Here is a 21,870-nt window from a genome sequence, read left to right as displayed (position 1 = left end):
CACCCCCATCCTCCTGTCAGGAGCCCCCGTATCCTCCACACACCCTCATCCTCCTGTCAGGAGCCCCCATATCCTCCACACCCCCTCATCCTCCTGTCAGGAGCCTCCATATCCTCCACACACCCCCATCCCCCTGTCAGGAGCCCCCATATCCTCCACACACCCTCATCCTCCTGTCAGGAGCCTCCATATCCTCCACACACCCTCATCCTCCTGTCAGGAGCCCCCATATCCTCCACACCCCCCCATCCTCCTGCCAGGAGCCCCCATATCATCCACACACCCCCATCCTCCTGTCAGGAGCCCCCATATCCTCCACACACCCTCATCCTCCTGTCAGGAGCCCCCATATCCTCCACACACCCCCATCCCCCTGTCAGGAGCCCCCATATCCTCCACACACCCTCATCCTCCTGTCAGGAGCCCCCATATCCTCCACACACCCCCATCCTCCTGTCAGGAGCCCCCATATCCTCCACACACCCCCATCCTCCTGTCAGGAGCCCCCATATCCTCCACACACCCCCATCCCCCTGTCAGAAGCCCCCATATCCTCCACACACCCTCATCCTCCTGTCAGGAGCCCCCATATCCTCCACACACCTTCATCCTCCTGTCAGGAGCCTCCATATCCTCCACACACCCCCATCCCCCTGTCAGAAGCCCCCATATCCTCCACACACCCTCATCCTCCTGTCAGGAGCCTCCATATCCTCCACACACCCCCATCCTCCTGTCAGGAGCCCCCATATCCTCCACACACCCTCATCCTCCTGTCAGGAGCCTCCATATCCTCCACACACCCTCATCCTCCTGTCAGGAGCCTCCATATCCTCCACACACCCCCATCCCCCTGTCAGGAGCCTCCATATCCTCCACACACCCCCATCCTCCTGTCAGAAGCCCCCATATCCTCCACACACCCCCATCCTCCTGTCAGGAGCCTCCATATCCTCCACACACCCTCATCCTCCTGTCAGGAGCCCCCATATCCTCCACACACCCCCATCCTCCTGTCAGGAGCCCCCATATCCTCCACACACCCCCATCCTCCTGTCAGGAGCCTCCATATCCTCCACACACCCCCATCCTCCTGTCAGGAGCCCCCATATCCTCCACACACCCCCATCCCCCTGTCAGGAGCCTCCATATCCTCCACACACCTTCATCCTCCTGTCAGGAGCCTCCATATCCTCCACACACCCCCATCCTCCTGTCAGGAGCCCCCATATCCTCCACACACCCCCATCCTCCTGTCAGGAGCCTCCATATCCTCCACACACCTTCATCCTCCTGTCAGGAGCCCCCATATCCTCCACACACCCCCATCCTCCTGTCAGGAGCCCCCATATCCTCCACACACCCCCATCCTCCTGTCAGGAGCCTCCATATCCTCCACACACCTTCATCCTCCTGTCAGGAGCCCCCATATCCTCCACACACCCCCATCCTCCTGTCAGGAGCCTCCATATCCTCCACACACCTTCATCCTCCTGTCAGGAGCCTCCATATCCTCCACACACCCCCATCCTCCTGTCAGGAGCCCCCATATCCTCCACACACCCCCATCCTCCTGTCAGGAGCCTCCATATCCTCCACACACCTTCATCCTCCTGTCAGGAGCCTCCATATCCTCCACACACCCCCATCCTCCTGTCAGGAGCCCCCATATCCTCCACACACCCCCATCCTCCTGTCAGGAGCCTCCATATCCTCCACACACCCCCATCCTCCTGACAGGTTTTCTGCCTGACATGCGCAGTGAGTCCGCACACCTCCAGCAGGAGACACTCGTCCTCTACGCTCCTTTCCCATCTCTATGACAACACGTACTTCTGACGTCACTGTTTCGCAGCGTGCACAGCACTCAGCCAATCACCTGTCAATACTCACGGTTAAGGCACAATCGCACGAGCTGACCAATAAACAGGCAGGATATCGGCCACGCCTCCCTGTCAACGTTTGACCAATCCCAGCGCTCAGTATGTTCCGGAAATGATTGTGTGCGGTGAAGAGGAAGCCGGAAGTGACTGCGAGAGGACTGCGGAGCCCGGAATGGAGCGGTAACCGGAGCCTATGGAAGGGGCGGAGCCTGGGGACACCGGAAACGGAGAACCTGGGGCCGTGTACACCATGGAGAACAAGCCTATCGTCACCTGTGAGAGATGAGTCCTGTATATCCCCTGTATATACCGTATACCCCCTCTATATACCGTATACCCCCTGTATATACCGTATACCCCCTCTATATACCGTATACCCCCTCTATATACTGTATACCCCCTCTATATACCGTATACCCCCTGTATATACCATATACCCCCTGTATATACCATATACCCCCTGTATATGCTGTATACCCCCTCTATATACCGTATACCCCCTCTATATACCGTATACCCCCTCTATATACCGTATACCCCCTCTATATACCGTATACCCCCTGTATATACCATATACCCCCTGTATATACCATATACCCCCTGTATATACCGTATACCCCCTGTATATACCGTATACCCCCAGTATATACCGTATACCCCCTGTATATACCGTATACCCTCAGTATATACCGTATACCCTCAGTATATACCGTATACTCCCTGTATATACCGTATACTCCCTGTATATACCGTATATACCGTATACCCCCTGTATATACCGTATACCCCCTGTATATACCGTATACTCCCTGTATATACTGTATACCCGCTGTATATACTGTGTAGCCCTATATACACTCCCTGTACTGCCCCATCTATATCTGTGTATAATAACTGTATATACTGTGTACCCCTATATATACACTCCCTGTCCTGCCCCATATATATCTGTATATAATACCTGTATATACTGTGTACCCCTATATGTACATTCCCTGTACTGCCCCATATATCTGTATATAATACCTGTATATACTGTGTACCCCTATATATACACTCCCTGTACTGCCCCATATATCTGTATATAATACCTGTATATACTGTGTACCCCTATATGTACACTCCCGGTACTGCCTCATTTATATCTGTATATAATACCTGTATATACTGTGTACCCCTATATACACTCCCTGTACTGCCCCATATATATCTGTATATAATACCTGTATATACTGTGTACCCCTATATACACTCCCTGTCCTGCCCCATATATATCTGTATAATATCTGTATATACTGTGTACCCCTATATATACACTCCCTGTCCTGCCCCATATATATCTGTATATAATACCTGTATATACTGTGTACCCCTATATATACTCCCTGTACTCCCCCATATATATCTGTATATAATGCCTGTATATACTGTGTACCCCTATATATACACTCCATGTACTGCTATATATATATCTGTATATAATACCTGTATATACTGTGTACCCCTCTATATACACTCCCTGTCCTGCCCCATATATATCTGTATGTAATACCTGTATATACTGTGTACCCCTATATATACACTCCCTGTACTGCCCCATATATCTGTATATAATACCTGTATATACTGTGTACCCCTATATATACACTCCCTGTCCTGCCCCATATATATCTGTATGTAATACCTGTATATACTGTGTACCCCTATATACACTCCCTGTCCTGCCCCATATATATCTGTATATAATATCTGTATATACTGTGTACCCCTATATATACAGTCCCTGTACTGTCCCATATATATCTGTATATAATACCTGTATATACTGTGTACCCCTATATATACACTCCCTGTACTGCCCCATATATATCTGTTTACCCCTATATATACACTCCCTGTACTCCTCCATATATATCTGTATATACTGTGTACCCCTATATATACACTCCCTTTACTGTCCCATATATATCTGTATATAATACCTGTATATACTGTGTACCCCTATATATACACTCCCTGTACTGCCCCATATATCTGTATATAATACCTGTATATACTGTGTACCCCTATATATACACTCCCTGTACTGCCCCATATATATCTGTTTACCCCTATATATACACTCCCTGTACTCCTCCATATATATCTGTATATACTGTGTACCCCTATATATACACTCCCTTTACTGTCCCATATATATCTGTATATAATACCTGTATATACTGTGTACCCCTATGTATACACTCCCTGTACTGCCCCATATATCTGTATATAATACCTGTATATACTGTGTACCCCTATATATACACTCCCTGTCCTGCCCCATATATATCTGTATGTAATACCTGTATATACTGTGTACCCCTATATACACTCCCTGTCCTGCCCCATATACACTCACTGGCCACTTTATTAGGTACACCTGTCCAACTGTGTGTTAAGACTTAATTTCTAATCAGCCAATCACATGGCGGCAACTCAGTGCATTTAGGCATGTAGACATGGTCAAGACAATCTCCTGCAGTTCAAACCGAGCATCAGTATGGGGAAGAAAGGTGATTTGAGTGCCTTTGAACGTGGCATGATTGTTGGTGCCAGAAGGGCTGGTCTGAGAATTTCAGAAACTGCTGATCTACTGGGATTTTCACGCACAACCATCTCTAGGGTTTACAGAGAATGGTCCGAAAAAGAAAAAAAATCCAGTGAGCGGCAGTTCTGTGGCCGGAAATGCCATGTTGATGCCAGAGGTCAGAGGAGAATGGGCAGACTGGTTCGAGCTGATAGAAAGGCAACAGTGACTCAAATTGCCACCCGTTACAACCAAGGTAGGCAGAAGAGCATCTCTGAACGCACAGTGCGTCGAACTTTGAGGCAGATGGGCTACAGCAGCAGAAGACCACACTGGGTACCACTCCTCTCAGCTAAGAACAGGAAACTGAGGCTACAATTTGCACAAGCTCATCGAAATTGGACAGTAGAAGATTGGAAAAACGTTGCCTGGTCTGATGAGTCTCGATTTCTGCTGCGACATTCGGATGGTAGGGTCAGAATTTGGCGTAAACAACATGAAAGCATGGATCCATCCTGCCTTGTATCAACGGTTCAGGCTGGTGGTGGTGGTGTCATGGTGTGGGGAATTTTTTCTGGGCACTCTTTGGGCCCCTTGGTACCAATTGAGCATCGTTGCAACGCCACAGCCTACCTGAGTATTGTTGCTGACCATGTCCATCCCTTTATGACCACAATGTACCCAACATCTGATGGCTACTTTCAGCAGGATAATGCGCCATGTCATAAAGCTCGAATCATCTCAGATTGGTTTCTTGAACATGACAATGAGTTTACTGTACTCAAATGGCCTCCTCACTCACCAGATCTCAATCCAATAGAGCATCTTTGGGATGTGGTGGAACGGGAGATTCGCATCAGGGATGTGCAGCCGACAAATCTGCGCCAACTGTGTGATGCCATCATGTCAATATGGTCCAAAATCTCTGAGGAATGCTTCCAGCACCTTGTTGAATCTCTGCCACGAAGAATTGAGGCAGTTCTGAAGGCAAAAGGGGGTCCAACCCCTTACTAGCATGGTGTACCTAATAAAGTGGCCAGTGAGTGTATATCTGTATATAATATCTGTATATACTGTGTACCCCTATATATACAGTCCCTGTACTGTCCCATATATATCTGTATATAATACCTGTATATACTGTGTACCCCTATATATACACTCCCTGTACTGCCCCATATATATCTGTTTACCCCTATATATACACTCCCTGTACTCCTCCATATATATCTGTATATACTGTGTACCCCTATATATACACTCCCTTTACTGCCCCATGTATATCTTTATATAATACCTGTATATACTGTGTACCCTATATATACACTCCCTGTACTGCCCCATGTATATCTGTATATAATACCTGTATATACTGTGTACCCCTATATATACACTCCCTTTACTGCCCCATGTATATCTTTATATAATACCTGTATATACTGTGTACCCCTATATATACACTCACTGTACTGCCCCATATATATCTATATATAATACCTGTATATACTGTGTACCCCTATATATACACTCCCTGTACTGCCCCATATATATCTTTATATAATACCTGTATATACTGTGTACCCCTATATATACACTCCCTGTACTGCCCCATATATATCTATATATAATACCTGTATATACTGTGTACCCCTATATATACACTCCCTGTACTGCCCCATATATATCTATATATAATACCTGTATATACTGTGTACCCCTATATATACACTCCCTGTACTGCCCCATATATATCTATATATAATACCTGTATATACTGTGTACCCCTATATATACACTCCCTGTACTGCCCCATATATATCTGTATATAATACCTGTATATACTGTGTACCCCTATATGTACACTCCCGGTACTGCCTCATTTATATCTGTATATAATACCTGTATATACTGTGTACCCCTATATACACTCCCTGTACTGCCCCATATATATCTGTATATAATACCTGTATATACTGTGTACCCCTATATACACTCCCTGTCCTGCCCCATATATATCTATATAATATCTGTATATACTGTGTACCCCTATATATACAGTCCCTGTACTGTCCCATATATATCTGTATATAATACCTGTATATACTGTGTACCCCTATATATACACTCCCTGTACTGCCCCATATATCTGTATATAATACCTGTATATACTGTGTACCCCTATATATACACTCCCTGTCCTGCCCCATATATATCTGTATGTAATACCTGTATATACTGTGTACCCCTATATACACTCCCTGTCCTGCCCCATATATATCTGTATATACTGTGTACCCCTATATATACAGTCCCTGTACTGTCCCATATATATCTGTATATATATGGGACAGTAAAAAAAAAAAAATAAAAAAAAATATTGGAGAAAGAGAAACCAATCACAAACTAAAATGTTTCTATACTAATGCACAAAGCATGGGCAACAAACAAGGAGAATTGGAACTACTAACACAGGAAAAGAAATATGATGTCATTGGAATCACTGAAACTTGGTGGGACAATACACATGATTGGAATACAAGACTAGAAGGATACAACTTATTTGCAAGAAACAGACTTGATAAACGAGGAGGGGGTGTCGCATTGTATGTTAGAAATGCGTATATCTGCACAGAGATTGAAGCTTCAGAGACTGGGAGTTCTGTGGAAACTGTTTGGGTAAGAATACAAGGACAGAACAATGGAAAGGACACCATTGTAGGCATTTACTACAGGCCGCCTGTGCAAGCTGAAGATATGGATGAACTCTTTATGCATCAAATGGCCAAGTTCTCCAAAAAATTTGACATAGTTGTCATGGGAGATTTCAACTATCCAGACATTTGTTGGGAATCTCTCTCAGGCAAAACTAACAGGTCAAGGAAATTCTTATCCTCTCTTGCTGACAACTTTATCTTCCAAAAGGTAAAGGAGAAAACAAGGGGAACTGCTACCTTGGATCTAATCCTTATAAACAGGGAGGAAATGGTTGAGGAGGTAAAAGTGGCTGGGACCCTAGGAGGTAGCGACCATGCTATTTTAGAATTTTGGATAACTAGAGGCGGAAGACCTGTGAAGACTCAGACGTCAAGGTTAGATTTCAGAAAGGCAGATTTTAAGGGATTCAGAAAGAGAATTGGAGGGATCCAATGGCTGGATATCCTTAAAGAAAAAAATGTCCAGGAAGGATGGGAAATCTTGAAAAATGAAATTCTCAAAGCACAGTTGTTAACAATTCCGAAAAGAGTGAAGAATAGGAAGCATTTAAGGAAACCAGGATGGATGAACACAGAACTTAAGCACATGCTAAAAAGGAAGCAAAAAATGTTTATAAAATGGAAAGAAGGAGGCATATCTAAAGAAGAATATAATGCTGTCTGCAGAACCTGCAAGGCACAAATCAGATTATCTAAAGCTGAAAATGAATTGAGGCTTGCAAGAGATGTCAAAAGCAATAATAAAGGATTTTGGGGATATGTCAAAAGTAAAAGAAAAGTCAAAGATGCTATAGGATTTTTACAGGATGAAAATGATGAAATGGTAAGACAGGATGTTGAGAAGGCTGAACTTTTAAATTCCTATTTTGCATCTGTTTTCTCTCAGAAAGGAAATGTAACATCAACTGTTATTCACTGTCCTATTAAGGGAAAAGAAGAATCCAGGATATCTATAAACAGAAAGATAGTGAGGAAACACTTAGCTAACCTAAATGTATTCAAGTCTCCAGGTCCAGATGAATTACACCCCAGAGTACTGAAGGAGATAGCAGAAGACATTTTTGAACCCCTCTCCATAATCTTTGAAAATTCTTGGAGAACAGGAGAAGTGCCAGAAGACTGGAGAAGAGCAAATGTTGTTCCTATCTTCAAAAAGGGGAAGAAGGTGGACCCAGGCAACTATAGGCCGGTGAGTCTGACTTCTATACCAGGAAAGATCTTTGAACAAATTATTAAACAACATGTATGTCAATACCTGGATAAGAATGAAGTGATTAAACAGAGTCAGCATGGGTTTGTAACTAATAAGTCATGTCAGACTAATTTAATTTCCTTCTATGATGGTATTACTGATTGGGTGGATCAAGGAAATGCTGTAGATATAGTATATCTTGACTTCAGCAAAGCATTTGACAAAGTCTCTCATACAATCCTTATTGAAAAAATGACTAAGTATGGAATGGACAAGGCAACTGTTAGGTGGATTCATAACTGGCTTAGTGATCGGACCCAAAGAGTGGTCGTAAATGGCTGCACATCCAGTTGGAAGAATGTCTCAAGTGGGGTACCACAGGGCTCTGTCCTGGGCCCTGTATTGTTCAACATCTTTATCAACGATTTAGATGAAGGAATTGAGGGTAAACTGATTAAATTTGCTGATGACACAAAGCTAGGAGGGATAGCTAATACTAGAGAAGAGAGAGAGAGGATTCAAAAAGATTTAAATAAACTGGAGAAGTGGGCAGCAACTAACAGAATGGTTTTTAACAGGGAGAAATGCAAAGTACTACATCTGGGCAATAAAAATGAAAAAAGCATATATAGAATGGGAGGAATAGGGCTAAGTGACAGCACATGTGAAAAAGACTTGGGTATACTAATAGATCACAGACTGAATATGAGTCAACAGTGTGATGCAGCAGCAAAAAAGGCAAATGCAATTCTAGGATGTATTAACAGAAGCATACAGTCTAGATCACGTGAAGTAATTATTTCCCTCTACTCCTCTTTGGTCAGACCTCATCTGGAATATTGTGTCCAGTTTTGGGCACCACATTTTAAAAAAGACATCAACAAACTGGAGCAAGTTCAGAAAAGAGCGACCAGAATGGTGACCGGTCTGCAAACCCTGTCTTATGAGGAAAGGTTGCAGGATTTGGGAATGTTTAGTTTGCAAAAGAGAAGACTGAGAGGAGACTTAATAGCGGTCTACAAATATCTAAAGGGCTGTCACATTGTAGAAGGATCAACTTTATTCTCATTTGCACAAGGAAAGACTAGAAGCAATGGGATGAAGCTGAATGGGAGGAGACACAGATTAGATATTAGAAAAAACTTTTTGACAGTTAGAGTGATCAATGAGTGGAACAGGCTGCCACGAGAAGTGGTGAGTTCTCCTTCAATGGAAGTCTTCAAACAGAGGCTGGACAGACATCTAACTGGGATGATTTAGCGAATCCTGCTTTGAGCAGGGGGTTGGACCAGATGGCCCAGGAGGTCCCTTCCAACTCTACGATTCTATGATTCTATGATTCTATGATTCTATAATACCTGTATATACTGTGTACCCCTATATATACACTCCCTGTACTGCCCCATATATATCTGTTTACCCCTATATATACACTCCCTGTACTCCTCCATATATATCTGTATATACTGTGTACCCCTATATATACACTCCCTTTACTGCCCCATGTATATCTTTATATAATACCTGTATATACTGTGTACCCTATATATACACTCCCTGTACTGCCCCATGTATATCTGTATATAATACCTGTATATACTGTGTACCCCTATATATACACTCCCTTTACTGCCCCATGTATATCTTTATATAATACCTGTATATACTGTGTACCCCTATATATACACTCACTGTACTGCCCCATATATATCTATATATAATACCTGTATATACTGTGTACCCCTATATATACACTCCCTGTACTGCCCCATATATATCTTTATATAATACCTGTATATACTGTGTATCCCTATATATACACTCCCTGTACTGCCCCATATATATCTATATATAATACCTGTATATACTGTGTACCCCTATATATACACTCCCTGTACTGCCCCATATATATCTATATATAATACCTGTATATACTGTGTACCCCTATATATACACTCCCTGTACTGCCCCATATATATCTATATATAATACCTGTATATACTGTGTACCCCTATATATACACTCCCTGTACTGCCCCATATATATCTATATATAATACCTGTATATACTGTGTACCCCTATATATACACTCCCTGTACTGCCCCATATATATCTATTTACCCCTATATATACACTCCCTGTACTCCTCCATATATATCTGTATATACTGTGTACCCCTATATATACACTCCCTTTACTGCCCCATGTATATCTTTATATAATACCTGTATATACTGTGTACCCTATATATACACTCCCTGTACTGCCCCATGTATATCTGTATATAATACCTGTATATACTGTGTACCCCTATATATCCACTCCCTTTACTGCCCCATGTATATCTTTGTGTAATACCTGTATATACTGTGTACCCCTATATATACACTCACTGTACTGCCCCATATATATCTATATATAATACCTGTATATACTGTGTACCCCTATATATACACTCCCTGTACTGCCCCATATATATCTATATATAATACCTGTATATACTGTGTACCCCTATATATACACTCCCTGTACTGCCCCATATATATCTATATATAATACCTGTATATACTGTGTACCCCTATATATACATTCCCTGTACTGCCCCATATACACTCACTGGCCACTTTATTAGGTACACCATGCTAGTAACGGGTTGGACCCCCTTTTGCCTTCAGAACTGCCTCAATTCTTCGTGGCAGAGATTCAACAAGGTGCTGGAAGCATTCCTCAGAGATTTTGGACCATATTGACATGATGGCATCACACAGTTGGCGCAGATTTGTCGGCTGCACATCCCTGATGCGAATCTCCCGTTCCACCACATCCCAAAGATGCTCTATTGGATTGAGATCTGGTGAGTGAGGAGGCCATTTGAGTACAGTAAACTCATTGTCATGTTCAAGAAACCAATCTGAGATGATTCGAGCTTTATGACATGGCGCATTATCCTGCTGAAAGTAGCCATCAGATGTTGGGTACATTGTGGTCATAAAGGGATGGACATGGTCAGCAACAATACTCAGGTAGGCTGTGGCGTTGCAACGATGCTCAATTGGTACCAAGGGGCCCAAAGAGTGCCCAGAAAAAATTCCCCACACCATGACACCACCACCACCAGCCTGAACCGTTGATACAAGGCAGGATGGATCCATGCTTTCATGTTGTTTACGCCAAATTCTGACCCTACCATCCGAATGTCGCAGCAGAAATCGAGACTCATCAGACCAGGCAACGTTTTTCCAATCTTCTACTGTCCAATTTCGATGAGCTTGTGCAAATTGTAGCCTCAGTTTCCTGTTCTTAGCTGAGAGGAGTGGTACCCAGTGTGGCCTTCTGCTGCTGTAGCCCATCTGCCTCAAAGTTCGACGCACTGTGCGTTCAGAGATGCTCTTCTGCCTACCTTGGTTGTAACGGGTGGCAATTTGAGTCACTGTTGCCTTTCTATCAGCTCGAACCAGTCTGCCCATTCTCCTCTGACCTCTGGCATCAACATGGCATTTCCGGCCACAGAACTGCCGCTCACTGGATTTTTTTTCTTTTTCGGACCATTCTCTGTAAACCCTAGAGATGGTTGTGCGTGAAAATCCCAGTAGATCAGCAGTTTCTGAAATACTCAGACCAGCCCTTCTGGCACCAACAATCATGCCACATTCAAAGGCACTCAAATCACCTTTCTTCCCCATACTGATGCTCGGTTTGAACTGCAGGAGATTGTCTTGACCATGTCTACATGCCTAAATGCACTGAGTTGCCGCCATGTGATTGGCTGATTAGAAATTAAGTCTTAACACACAGTTGGACAGGTGTACCTAATAAAGTGGCCAGTGAGTGTATATCTGTGTATAATACCTGTATATACTGTGTACCCCTATATATACACTCCCTGTACTGCCCCATATATATCTGTATATAATACCTGTATATACTGTGTACCCCTATATATACACTCCCTGTACTGCCCCTTATATATACCTGTATATACTGTGTACCCCTATATATACACTCCCTGTACTGCCCCATATATATCTGTATATAATACGTGTATATATTGTGTACCACTATACAGTGGGGAAAAAAAGTATTTAGTCAGTCAGCAATAGTGCAAGTTCCACCACTTAAAAAGATGAGAGGCGTCTGTAATTTACATCATAGGTAGACCTCAACTATGGGAGACAAACTGAGAAAAAAAAATCCAGAAAATCACATTGTCTGTTTTTTTTTTTTCATTTTATTTGCATATTATGGTGGAAAATAAGTATTTGGTCAGAAACAAAATTTCATCTCAATACTTTGTGATATATCCTTTGTTGGCAATGACAGAGGTCAAACGTTTTCTGTAAGTCTTCACAAGGTTGCCACACACTGTTGTTGGTATGTTGGCCCATTCCTCCATGCAGATCTCCTCTAGAGCAGTGATGTTTTTGGCTTTTCGCTTGGCAACACGGACTTTCAACTCCCTCCAAAGGTTTTCTATAGGGTTGAGATCTGGAGACTGGCTAGGCCACTCCAGGACCTTGAAATGCTTCTTACGAAGCCACTCCTTCGTTGCCCTGGTGGTGTGCTTTGGATCATTGTCATGTTGAAAGACCCAGCCACGTTTCATCTTCAATGCCCTTGCTGATGGAAGGAGGTTTGCACTCAAAATCTCACGATACATGGCCCCATTCATTCTTTCATGTACCCAGATGATCAGTCGTCCTGGCCCCTTTGCAGAGAAACAGCCCCAAAACATGATGTTTCCACCACCATGCTTTACAGTAGGTATGGTGTTTGATGGATGCAACTCAGTATTCTTTTTTGCCCCATATATATCTGTATATAATACCTGTATATACTGTGTACCCCTATATATACACTCCCTGTACTGCCCCATATATATCTGTGTATAATATCTGTATATACTGTGTACCCCTATATATACACTCCCTGTACTGCCCCATATATATCTGTGTATAATACCTGTATATACTGTGTACCCCTATATATACACTCCCTGTACTGCCCCATATATATCTGTATATAATACCTGTATATACTGTGTACCCCTATATATACACTCCCTGTACTCCCCCATATATATGTGTATAATACCTGCATATACTGTGTACCCCTATATATACACTCCCTGTACTGCCCCATATATATCTGTGTATAATATCTGTATATACTGTGTACCCCTATATATACACTCCCTGTACTGCCCCATATATATCTGTGTATAATATCTGTATATACTGTGTACCCCTATATACACTCCCTGTACTGCCCCATCTATATCTGTATATAATACCTGTATATACTGTGTACCCCTATATATACACTCCCTGTACTCCCCCATATATATGTGTATAATACCTGCATATACTGTGTACCCCTATATATATACACTCCCTGTACTGCCCCATATATATCTGTATATAATACCTGTGTATACTGTGTACCCCTATATACACTCCCTGTACTGCCTCATATATATCTGTATATAATACCTGTATATACTGTGTACCCCTATATATACACTCCCTGTCCTGCCCCATATATATCTATATATAATACCTGTATATACTGTGTACCCCTATATACACTCCTTGTACTGCCCCATATTTATCTGTATATAATACCTGTATATACTGTGTACCCCTATATATACACTCCCTGTACTGCCCCATATATATCTGTATATAATGCCTGTATATACTGTGTACCCCTATATATACACTCCCTGTCCTGCCCCATATATATCTATATATAATACCTGTATATACTGTGTACCCCTATATACACTCCTTGTACTGCCCCATATTTATCTGTATATAATACCTGTATATACTGTGTACCCCTATATATACACTCCCTGTCCTGCCCCATATATATCTATATATAATACCTGTATATACTGTGTACCCCTATATACACTCCTTGTACTGCCCCATATTTATCTGTATATAATACCTGTATATGCTGTGTACCCCTATATATACACTCCCTGTACTGCCCCATATATATCTGTATATAATGCCTGTATATACTGTGTACCCCTATATATACACTCCCTGTACTGCCTCATATATACCTGTATATACTGTGTACCCCTATATATACACTCCCTGTACTCCCCCATATATATCTGTATATAATACCTGCATATACTGTGTACCCCTATATATACACTCCCTGTACTGCCCCATATATATCTGTGTATAATATCTGTATATACTGTGTACCCCTATATATACACTCCCTGTACTGCCCCATATATATCTGTATAATACCTGCATATACTGTGTACCCCTATATATACACTCCCTGTACTACCCCATATATATCTGTGTATAATATCTGTATATACTGTGTACCCCTATATACATTCCCTGTACTGCCCCATCTATATCTGTATATAATACCTGTATATACTGTGTACCCCTATATATACACTCCCTGTACTCCCACATATATATGTGTATAATACCTGCATATACTGTGTACCCCTATATATATACACTCCCTGTACTGCCCCATATATATCTGTATATAATACCTGTGTATACAGTGTACCCCTATATACACTCCCTGTACTGCCTCATATATATCTGTATATAATACCTGTATATACTGTGTACCCCTATATATACACTCCCTGTCCTGCCCCATATATATCTATATATAATACCTGTATATACTGTGTACCCCTATATACACTCCTTGTACTGCCCCATATTTATCTGTATATAATACCTGTATATACTCTGTACCCCTATATATACACTCCCTGTACTGCCCCATATATATCTGTATATAATGCCTGTATATACTGTGTACCCCTATATATATATACTCCTTGTACTGCCTCATATATATCTGTGTATAATACCTGTATATACTGTGTACCCCTATATACACTTCTTGTACTGCCCCATATATATCTGTATATAATACCTGTGTATACTGTGTACCCCTATATACACTCCCTTTACTGCCCCATATATATCTGTATATAATGCCTGTATATACTTTGTATCCCTATATATACACTCCCTGTCCTCCCCCATATATATCTGTATATAATACCTGTATATACTGTGTACCCCATATATACACTCCTTGTACTGCCCCATATATATCTGTATATAATACCTGTATATACTGTGTACCCCTATATATACACTCCCTGTACTGCCCCATATATATCTGTATATAATACCTGTATATACTGTGTACCCATATATATACACTCCCTGTACTCCCCCATATATATCTGTATATAATACCTGTATATACTGTGTACCCCTATATATACACTCCCTTTCCTGCTCCATATATATCTGTATATGATACCTGTATATACTGGGTACCCCTATATATACACTCCCTGTACTGCCCCATATATATCTGTATATAATGCCTGTATATACTGTGTACCCCTATATATACACTCCCTGTACTGCCCCATATATATCTGTATATAATACCTGTATATACTGTGTACCCCTATATATACATTCCCTGTACTCCCCCATATATATCTGTATATAATACCTGTTTATACTGTGTACCCCTATATATACACTCCCTGTACTCCCCCATATATATCTGTATATAATACCTGTATATACTGTGTACCCCTATATATACACTCCCTGTACTGCCCCATATATATATGTGTATAATACCTGTATATACTGTGTACCCCTATATATACTCCCTGTACTGCCCCATATATATTTGTGTATAATACCTGTATATACTGTGTACCCCTATATATACACTCCCTGTACTCCCCCATATATATCTGTATATAATACCTGTATATACTGTGTACCCCTATATATATACACTCCCTGTACTCCCCCATATATATCTGTATATAATACCTGTATATACTGTGTACCCCTATATATACACTCCCTGTACTCCCCCATATATATATCTGTATATAATACCTGTATATACTGTGTACCCCTATATATACACTCCCTGTACTGCCTCATATATACCTGTATATACTGCGTACCCCTATATATACACTCCCTGTACTCCCCCATATATATCTGTATATACTGTGTACCCCTATATATACACTCCCTGTACTCCCCCATATATATCTGTGTATAATACCTGTATATACTGTGTACCCCTATATATACACTCCCTGTACTCCCCCATATATATCTGTATATAATACCTGCATATACTGTGTACCCCTATATATATACTCCCTGTACTCCCCCATATATATCTGTATATACCTGTATATACTGTGTACCTCTATATATACACTCCCTGTACTGCCCCATATATATCTGTATATAATACCTGCATATACTGTGTACCCCTATATATACACTCCCTGTACTGCCCCATATATATCTTTATATAATACCTGTATATACTGTGTACCCCTCTATATACACTCCATGTACTGCCCCATATATATCTGTATATAATACCTGTATATACTGTGTACCCCTATATATACACTCCCTGTACTTCCCCATATATATCTGTATATAATACCTGTATATACTGTGTAGCCCTGTATACACTCCCTGTACTGCCTCATATATATCTGTATATAATACCTGTATATACTGTGTACCCCTATATATACACTCCCTGTACTCCCCCATATATATCTGTATATAATACCTGTATATACTGTGTACCCCTATATATACACTCCCTGTACTCCCCCATATATATCTGTATATAATACCTGTATATACTGTGTACCCCTATATATACACTCCCTGTACTGCCCCATATATATCTGTATATAATATCTGTATATACTGTGTACCCCTATATATACACTCCCTGTACTCCCCCATATATATCTGTATATAATACCTGTATATACTGTGTACCCCTATATATATATATATATATATATACACTCCCTGTACTGCCCCATATATATCTGTATATAATACCTGTATATACTGTGTACCCCTATATATACACTCCCTGTACTGCCCCATATATATCTGTATATAATACCTTCATATACTGTGTACCCCTATATATACACTCCCTGTACTGCTCCATATATATCTGTATATAATACCTGTATATACTGTGTACCCCTATATACACTCCCTGTACTGCCTCATATATATCTGTATATAATGCCTGTTTATACTGTGTACCCCTATATACACTCCCTGTACTTCCCCATATATATCTGTATATAATATCTGTATATACTGTGTACCCCTATATATACACTCCTTGTACTGCCCCATATATATCTGTATATAATACCTGTGTATACTGTGTACCCCTATATACACTCCCTGTACTTCCCCATATATATCTGTATATAATACCTGTATATACTCCTTGTACTGCCCCATATATATCTGTATATAATACGTGTATATACTGTGTACCCCTATATATACACTCCCTGTACTTCCCCATATATATCTGTATATAATACCTGTATATACTGTGTACCCCTATACTGTATGTACACTCCCTGTCCTGCCCCATATATATCTGTATATACTGTGTACCCCTATATACACTCCTTGTACTGCCCATATATATCTGTATATAATACCTGTGTATACTGTGTACCCCTATATACACTCCCTGTACTGCCCCATATATATATCTGTATATAATACCTGTATATACTGTGTACCCCTATATACACTCCTTGTACTGCCCCATATATATATGTATATAATACCTGTGTATACTGTGTACCCCTATATATACACTCCCTGTACTGCCCCATATATATCTGTATATAATACCTGTATATACTGTGTACCCCTATATACACTCCCTGTACTGCCCCATATATATCTGTATATAATACCTGTATATACTGTGTACCCCTATTTACACTCCCTGTACTGCCTCATATATATCTGTATATAATATCTGTATATACTGTGTACCCCTATATACACTCCCTGTACTGCCCCATATATATCTGTATATAATACCTGTATATACTGTGTACCCCTATATATACACTCCCTGTACTGCCCCATATATATCTGTATATAATACCTGTATATACTATGCACCCCTTTGTACACTCCCTGTACTGCCCCATATATATCTGTATATAATGCCTGTTTATACTGTGTACCCCTATATACACTCCCTGTACTGCCCCATATATATCTGTATATAATATCTGTATATACTGTGTACCCCTATATACACTCCCTGTACTGCCCCATATATATCTGTATATAATATCTGTATATACTGTGTACCCCTATATACACTCCCTGTACTGCCCCATATATATCTGTATATAATACCTGTATATACTGTGTACCCCTATATATACACTCCCTGTACTGCCTCATATATATCTGTATATAATATCTGTATATACTGTGTACCCCTATATACACTCCCTGTACTGCCCCATATATATCTGTATATAATATCTGTATATACTGTGTACCCCTATATATACACTCCCTGTACTGCCCCATATATATCTGTATATAATACCTGTATATACTGTGTACCCCTATATACACTCCCTGTACTGCCCCATATATATCTGTATATAATACCTGTATATACTATGCACCCCTTTGTACACTCCCTGTACTGCCCCATATATATCTGTATATAATGCCTGTTTATACTGTGTACCCCTATATATACACTCCCTGTACTGCTCCATATATATCTGTATATAATACCTGTGTATACTGTGTACCCCTATATACACTCCCTGTACTGCCCCATATATATCTGTATATACTGTGTACCCCTATATACACTCCTTGTACTGCCCCATATATATCTGTATATAATACCTGTATATACTGTGTACCCCTATATATACACTCCCTGTACTTCCCCATATATATATCTGTATATAATACCTGTATATACTGTGTACCCCATACTGTATGTACACTCCATGTCCTGCCCCATATATATATCTGTATATACTGTGTACCCATATATACACTCCTTGTACTGCCCATATATATCTGTATATAATACCTGTATATACTGTGTACCCCTATATACACTCCCTGTACTGCCCCATATATATCTGTATATAATACCTGTATATACTGTGTACCCCTATATACACTCCCTGTCCTGCTCCATATATATCTGTATATAATACCTGTATATACTGTGTACCCATATATATACACTCCCTGTCCTGCTCCATATATATCTGTATATAATACCTGTATATACTGTGTACCCCTATATATACACTCCCTGTACTGCCCCATATATATCTGTATATAATACCTGTGTATACTGTGTACCCCTATATATACACTCACTGTACTGCCCCATATATATCTGTATATAATACCTGTATATACTGTGTACCCCTATATACACTCCCTGTACTGCCCCATATATCTGTATATAATACCTGTATATACTGTGTACCCCTATATACACTCCCTGTACTGCCCCATATATATCTGTATATAATACCTGTATATACTGTGTACCCCTATATATACACTCCCTGTACTGTCCCATATATATCTGTATATAATACCTGTATATACTGTGTACCCCTATATATACACTCCCTGTACTGCCCCATATATATCTGTATATAATACCTGTATATACTGTGTACCCCTATATATACACTCCCTGTACTGCCTCATATATATCTGTATATAATATCTGTATATACTGTGTACCCCTATATACACTCCCTGTACTGCCCCATATATATCTGTATATAATACCTGTATATACTGTGTACCCCTATATATATATATACACTCCCTGTACTGCCCCATATATATCTGTATATAATACCTGTATATACTGTGTACCCCTATATACACTCCCTGTACTGCCCCATATATATCTGTATATAATATCTGTATATACTGTGTACCCCTATATATACACTCCCTGTACTGCTCCATATATATCTGTATATAATATCTGTATATACTGTGTACCCCTATATATACACTCCCTGTACTGCTCCATATATATCTATATATAATACCTGTATATACTGTGTACCCCTATATATACACTCCCTGTACTGCCCCATATATATCTGTATATAATACCTGTATATACTGTGTACCCCTATATACACTCCCTGTACTGCCCCATATATATCTGTATATAATACCTGTATATACTGTGTACCCCTATATACACTCCCTGTACTGCCCCATATATATCTGTATATAATACCTGTATATACTATGTACCCCTTTGTACACTCCCTGTACTGCCCCATATATATCTGTATACAATGCCTGTTTATACTGTGTACCCCTATATATACACTCCCTGTACTGCCCCATATATATCTGTATATACTGTGTACCCCTATATACACTCCTTGTACTGCCCCATATATATCTGTATATAATACCTGTATATACTGTGTACCCCTATATGCACTCCCTGTACTTCCCCATATATATATCTGTATATAATACCTGTATATACTGTGTACCCCATACTGTATGTACACTCCCTGTCCTGCCCCATATATATATCTGTATATACTGTGTACCCCTATATACACTCCTTGTACTGCCCATATATATCTGTTTATAATACCTGTGTATACTGTGTACCCCTATATACACTCCCTGTACTGCCCCATATATATCTGTATATAATACCTGTATATACTGTGTACCCCTATATACACTCCCTGTCCTGCTCCATATATATCTGTATATAATACCTGTATATACTGTGTACCCATATATATACACTCCCTGTACTGCCCCATATATATCTGTATATAATACCTGTATATACTGTGTACCCCTATATATACACTCCCTGTACTGTCCCATATATATCTGTATATAATACCTGTATATACTGTGTACCCCTATATATACACTCCCTGTACTGCCCCATATATATCTGTATATAATACCTGTATATACTGTGTACCCCTATATATACACTCCCTGTACTGCCTCATATATATCTGTATATAATATCTGTATATACTGTGTACCCCTATATACACTCCCTGTACTGCCCCATATATATCTGTATATAATACCTGTATATACTGTGTACCCCTATATACACTCCCTGTACTGCCCCATATATATCTGTATATAATACCTGTATATACTGTGTACCCCTATATATACACTCCCTGTACTGCCCCATATATATCTGTATATAATGCCTGTTTATACTGTGTACCCCTATATATACACTCCCTGTACTGCCCCATATATATCTGTATATAATACCTGTATATACTGTACACCCCTATATATACACTCCCTGTACTGCCCCATATATATCTGTATGTAATACCTGTATATACTGTGTACCCCTATATATACACTCCCTGTACTGCCCCATATATATCTGTATGTAATACCTGTATATACTATGTACCCCTTTGTACACTCCCTGTACTGCCCCATATATATCTGTATATAATACCTGTATATACTGTACACCCCTATTTATACACTCCCTGTACTGCCCCATATATATCTGTATATAATACCTGTATATACTGTGTACCCCTATATA

At 40.4% G+C, this 21,870-nt stretch overlaps 1 protein-coding gene across 1 annotated transcript in view; it reads left to right on the top strand.

The window, feature by feature from the left end:
• The first annotated feature begins 1,956 nt into the window (after positions 1 to 1,956).
• The window catches only part of TRAPPC10 (trafficking protein particle complex subunit 10), a 52,312-nt gene continuing 32,398 nt past the window's right edge, over positions 1,957 to 21,870 (top strand). Inside the window, exon 1 of the mRNA XM_073564722.1 lies at positions 1,957 to 2,158. Coding sequence (XP_073420823.1) covers positions 2,077 to 2,158 — 82 coding nt within the window. The 5' untranslated portion in view covers positions 1,957 to 2,076. The remainder of the gene's footprint in view (positions 2,159 to 21,870) is intronic.

The sequence above is a fragment of the Dendrobates tinctorius genome, unplaced genomic scaffold (genome assembly GCF_039654945.1).
Source record: "Dendrobates tinctorius isolate UK_male_01 unplaced genomic scaffold, ASM3965494v1 ptg000475l, whole genome shotgun sequence".
NCBI classification, from domain to species: domain Eukaryota; kingdom Metazoa; phylum Chordata; class Amphibia; order Anura; family Dendrobatidae; genus Dendrobates; species Dendrobates tinctorius.
Note: the sequence above shows the minus strand (reverse complement) of the source record. Positions and strands in the feature narration are given on the sequence as shown.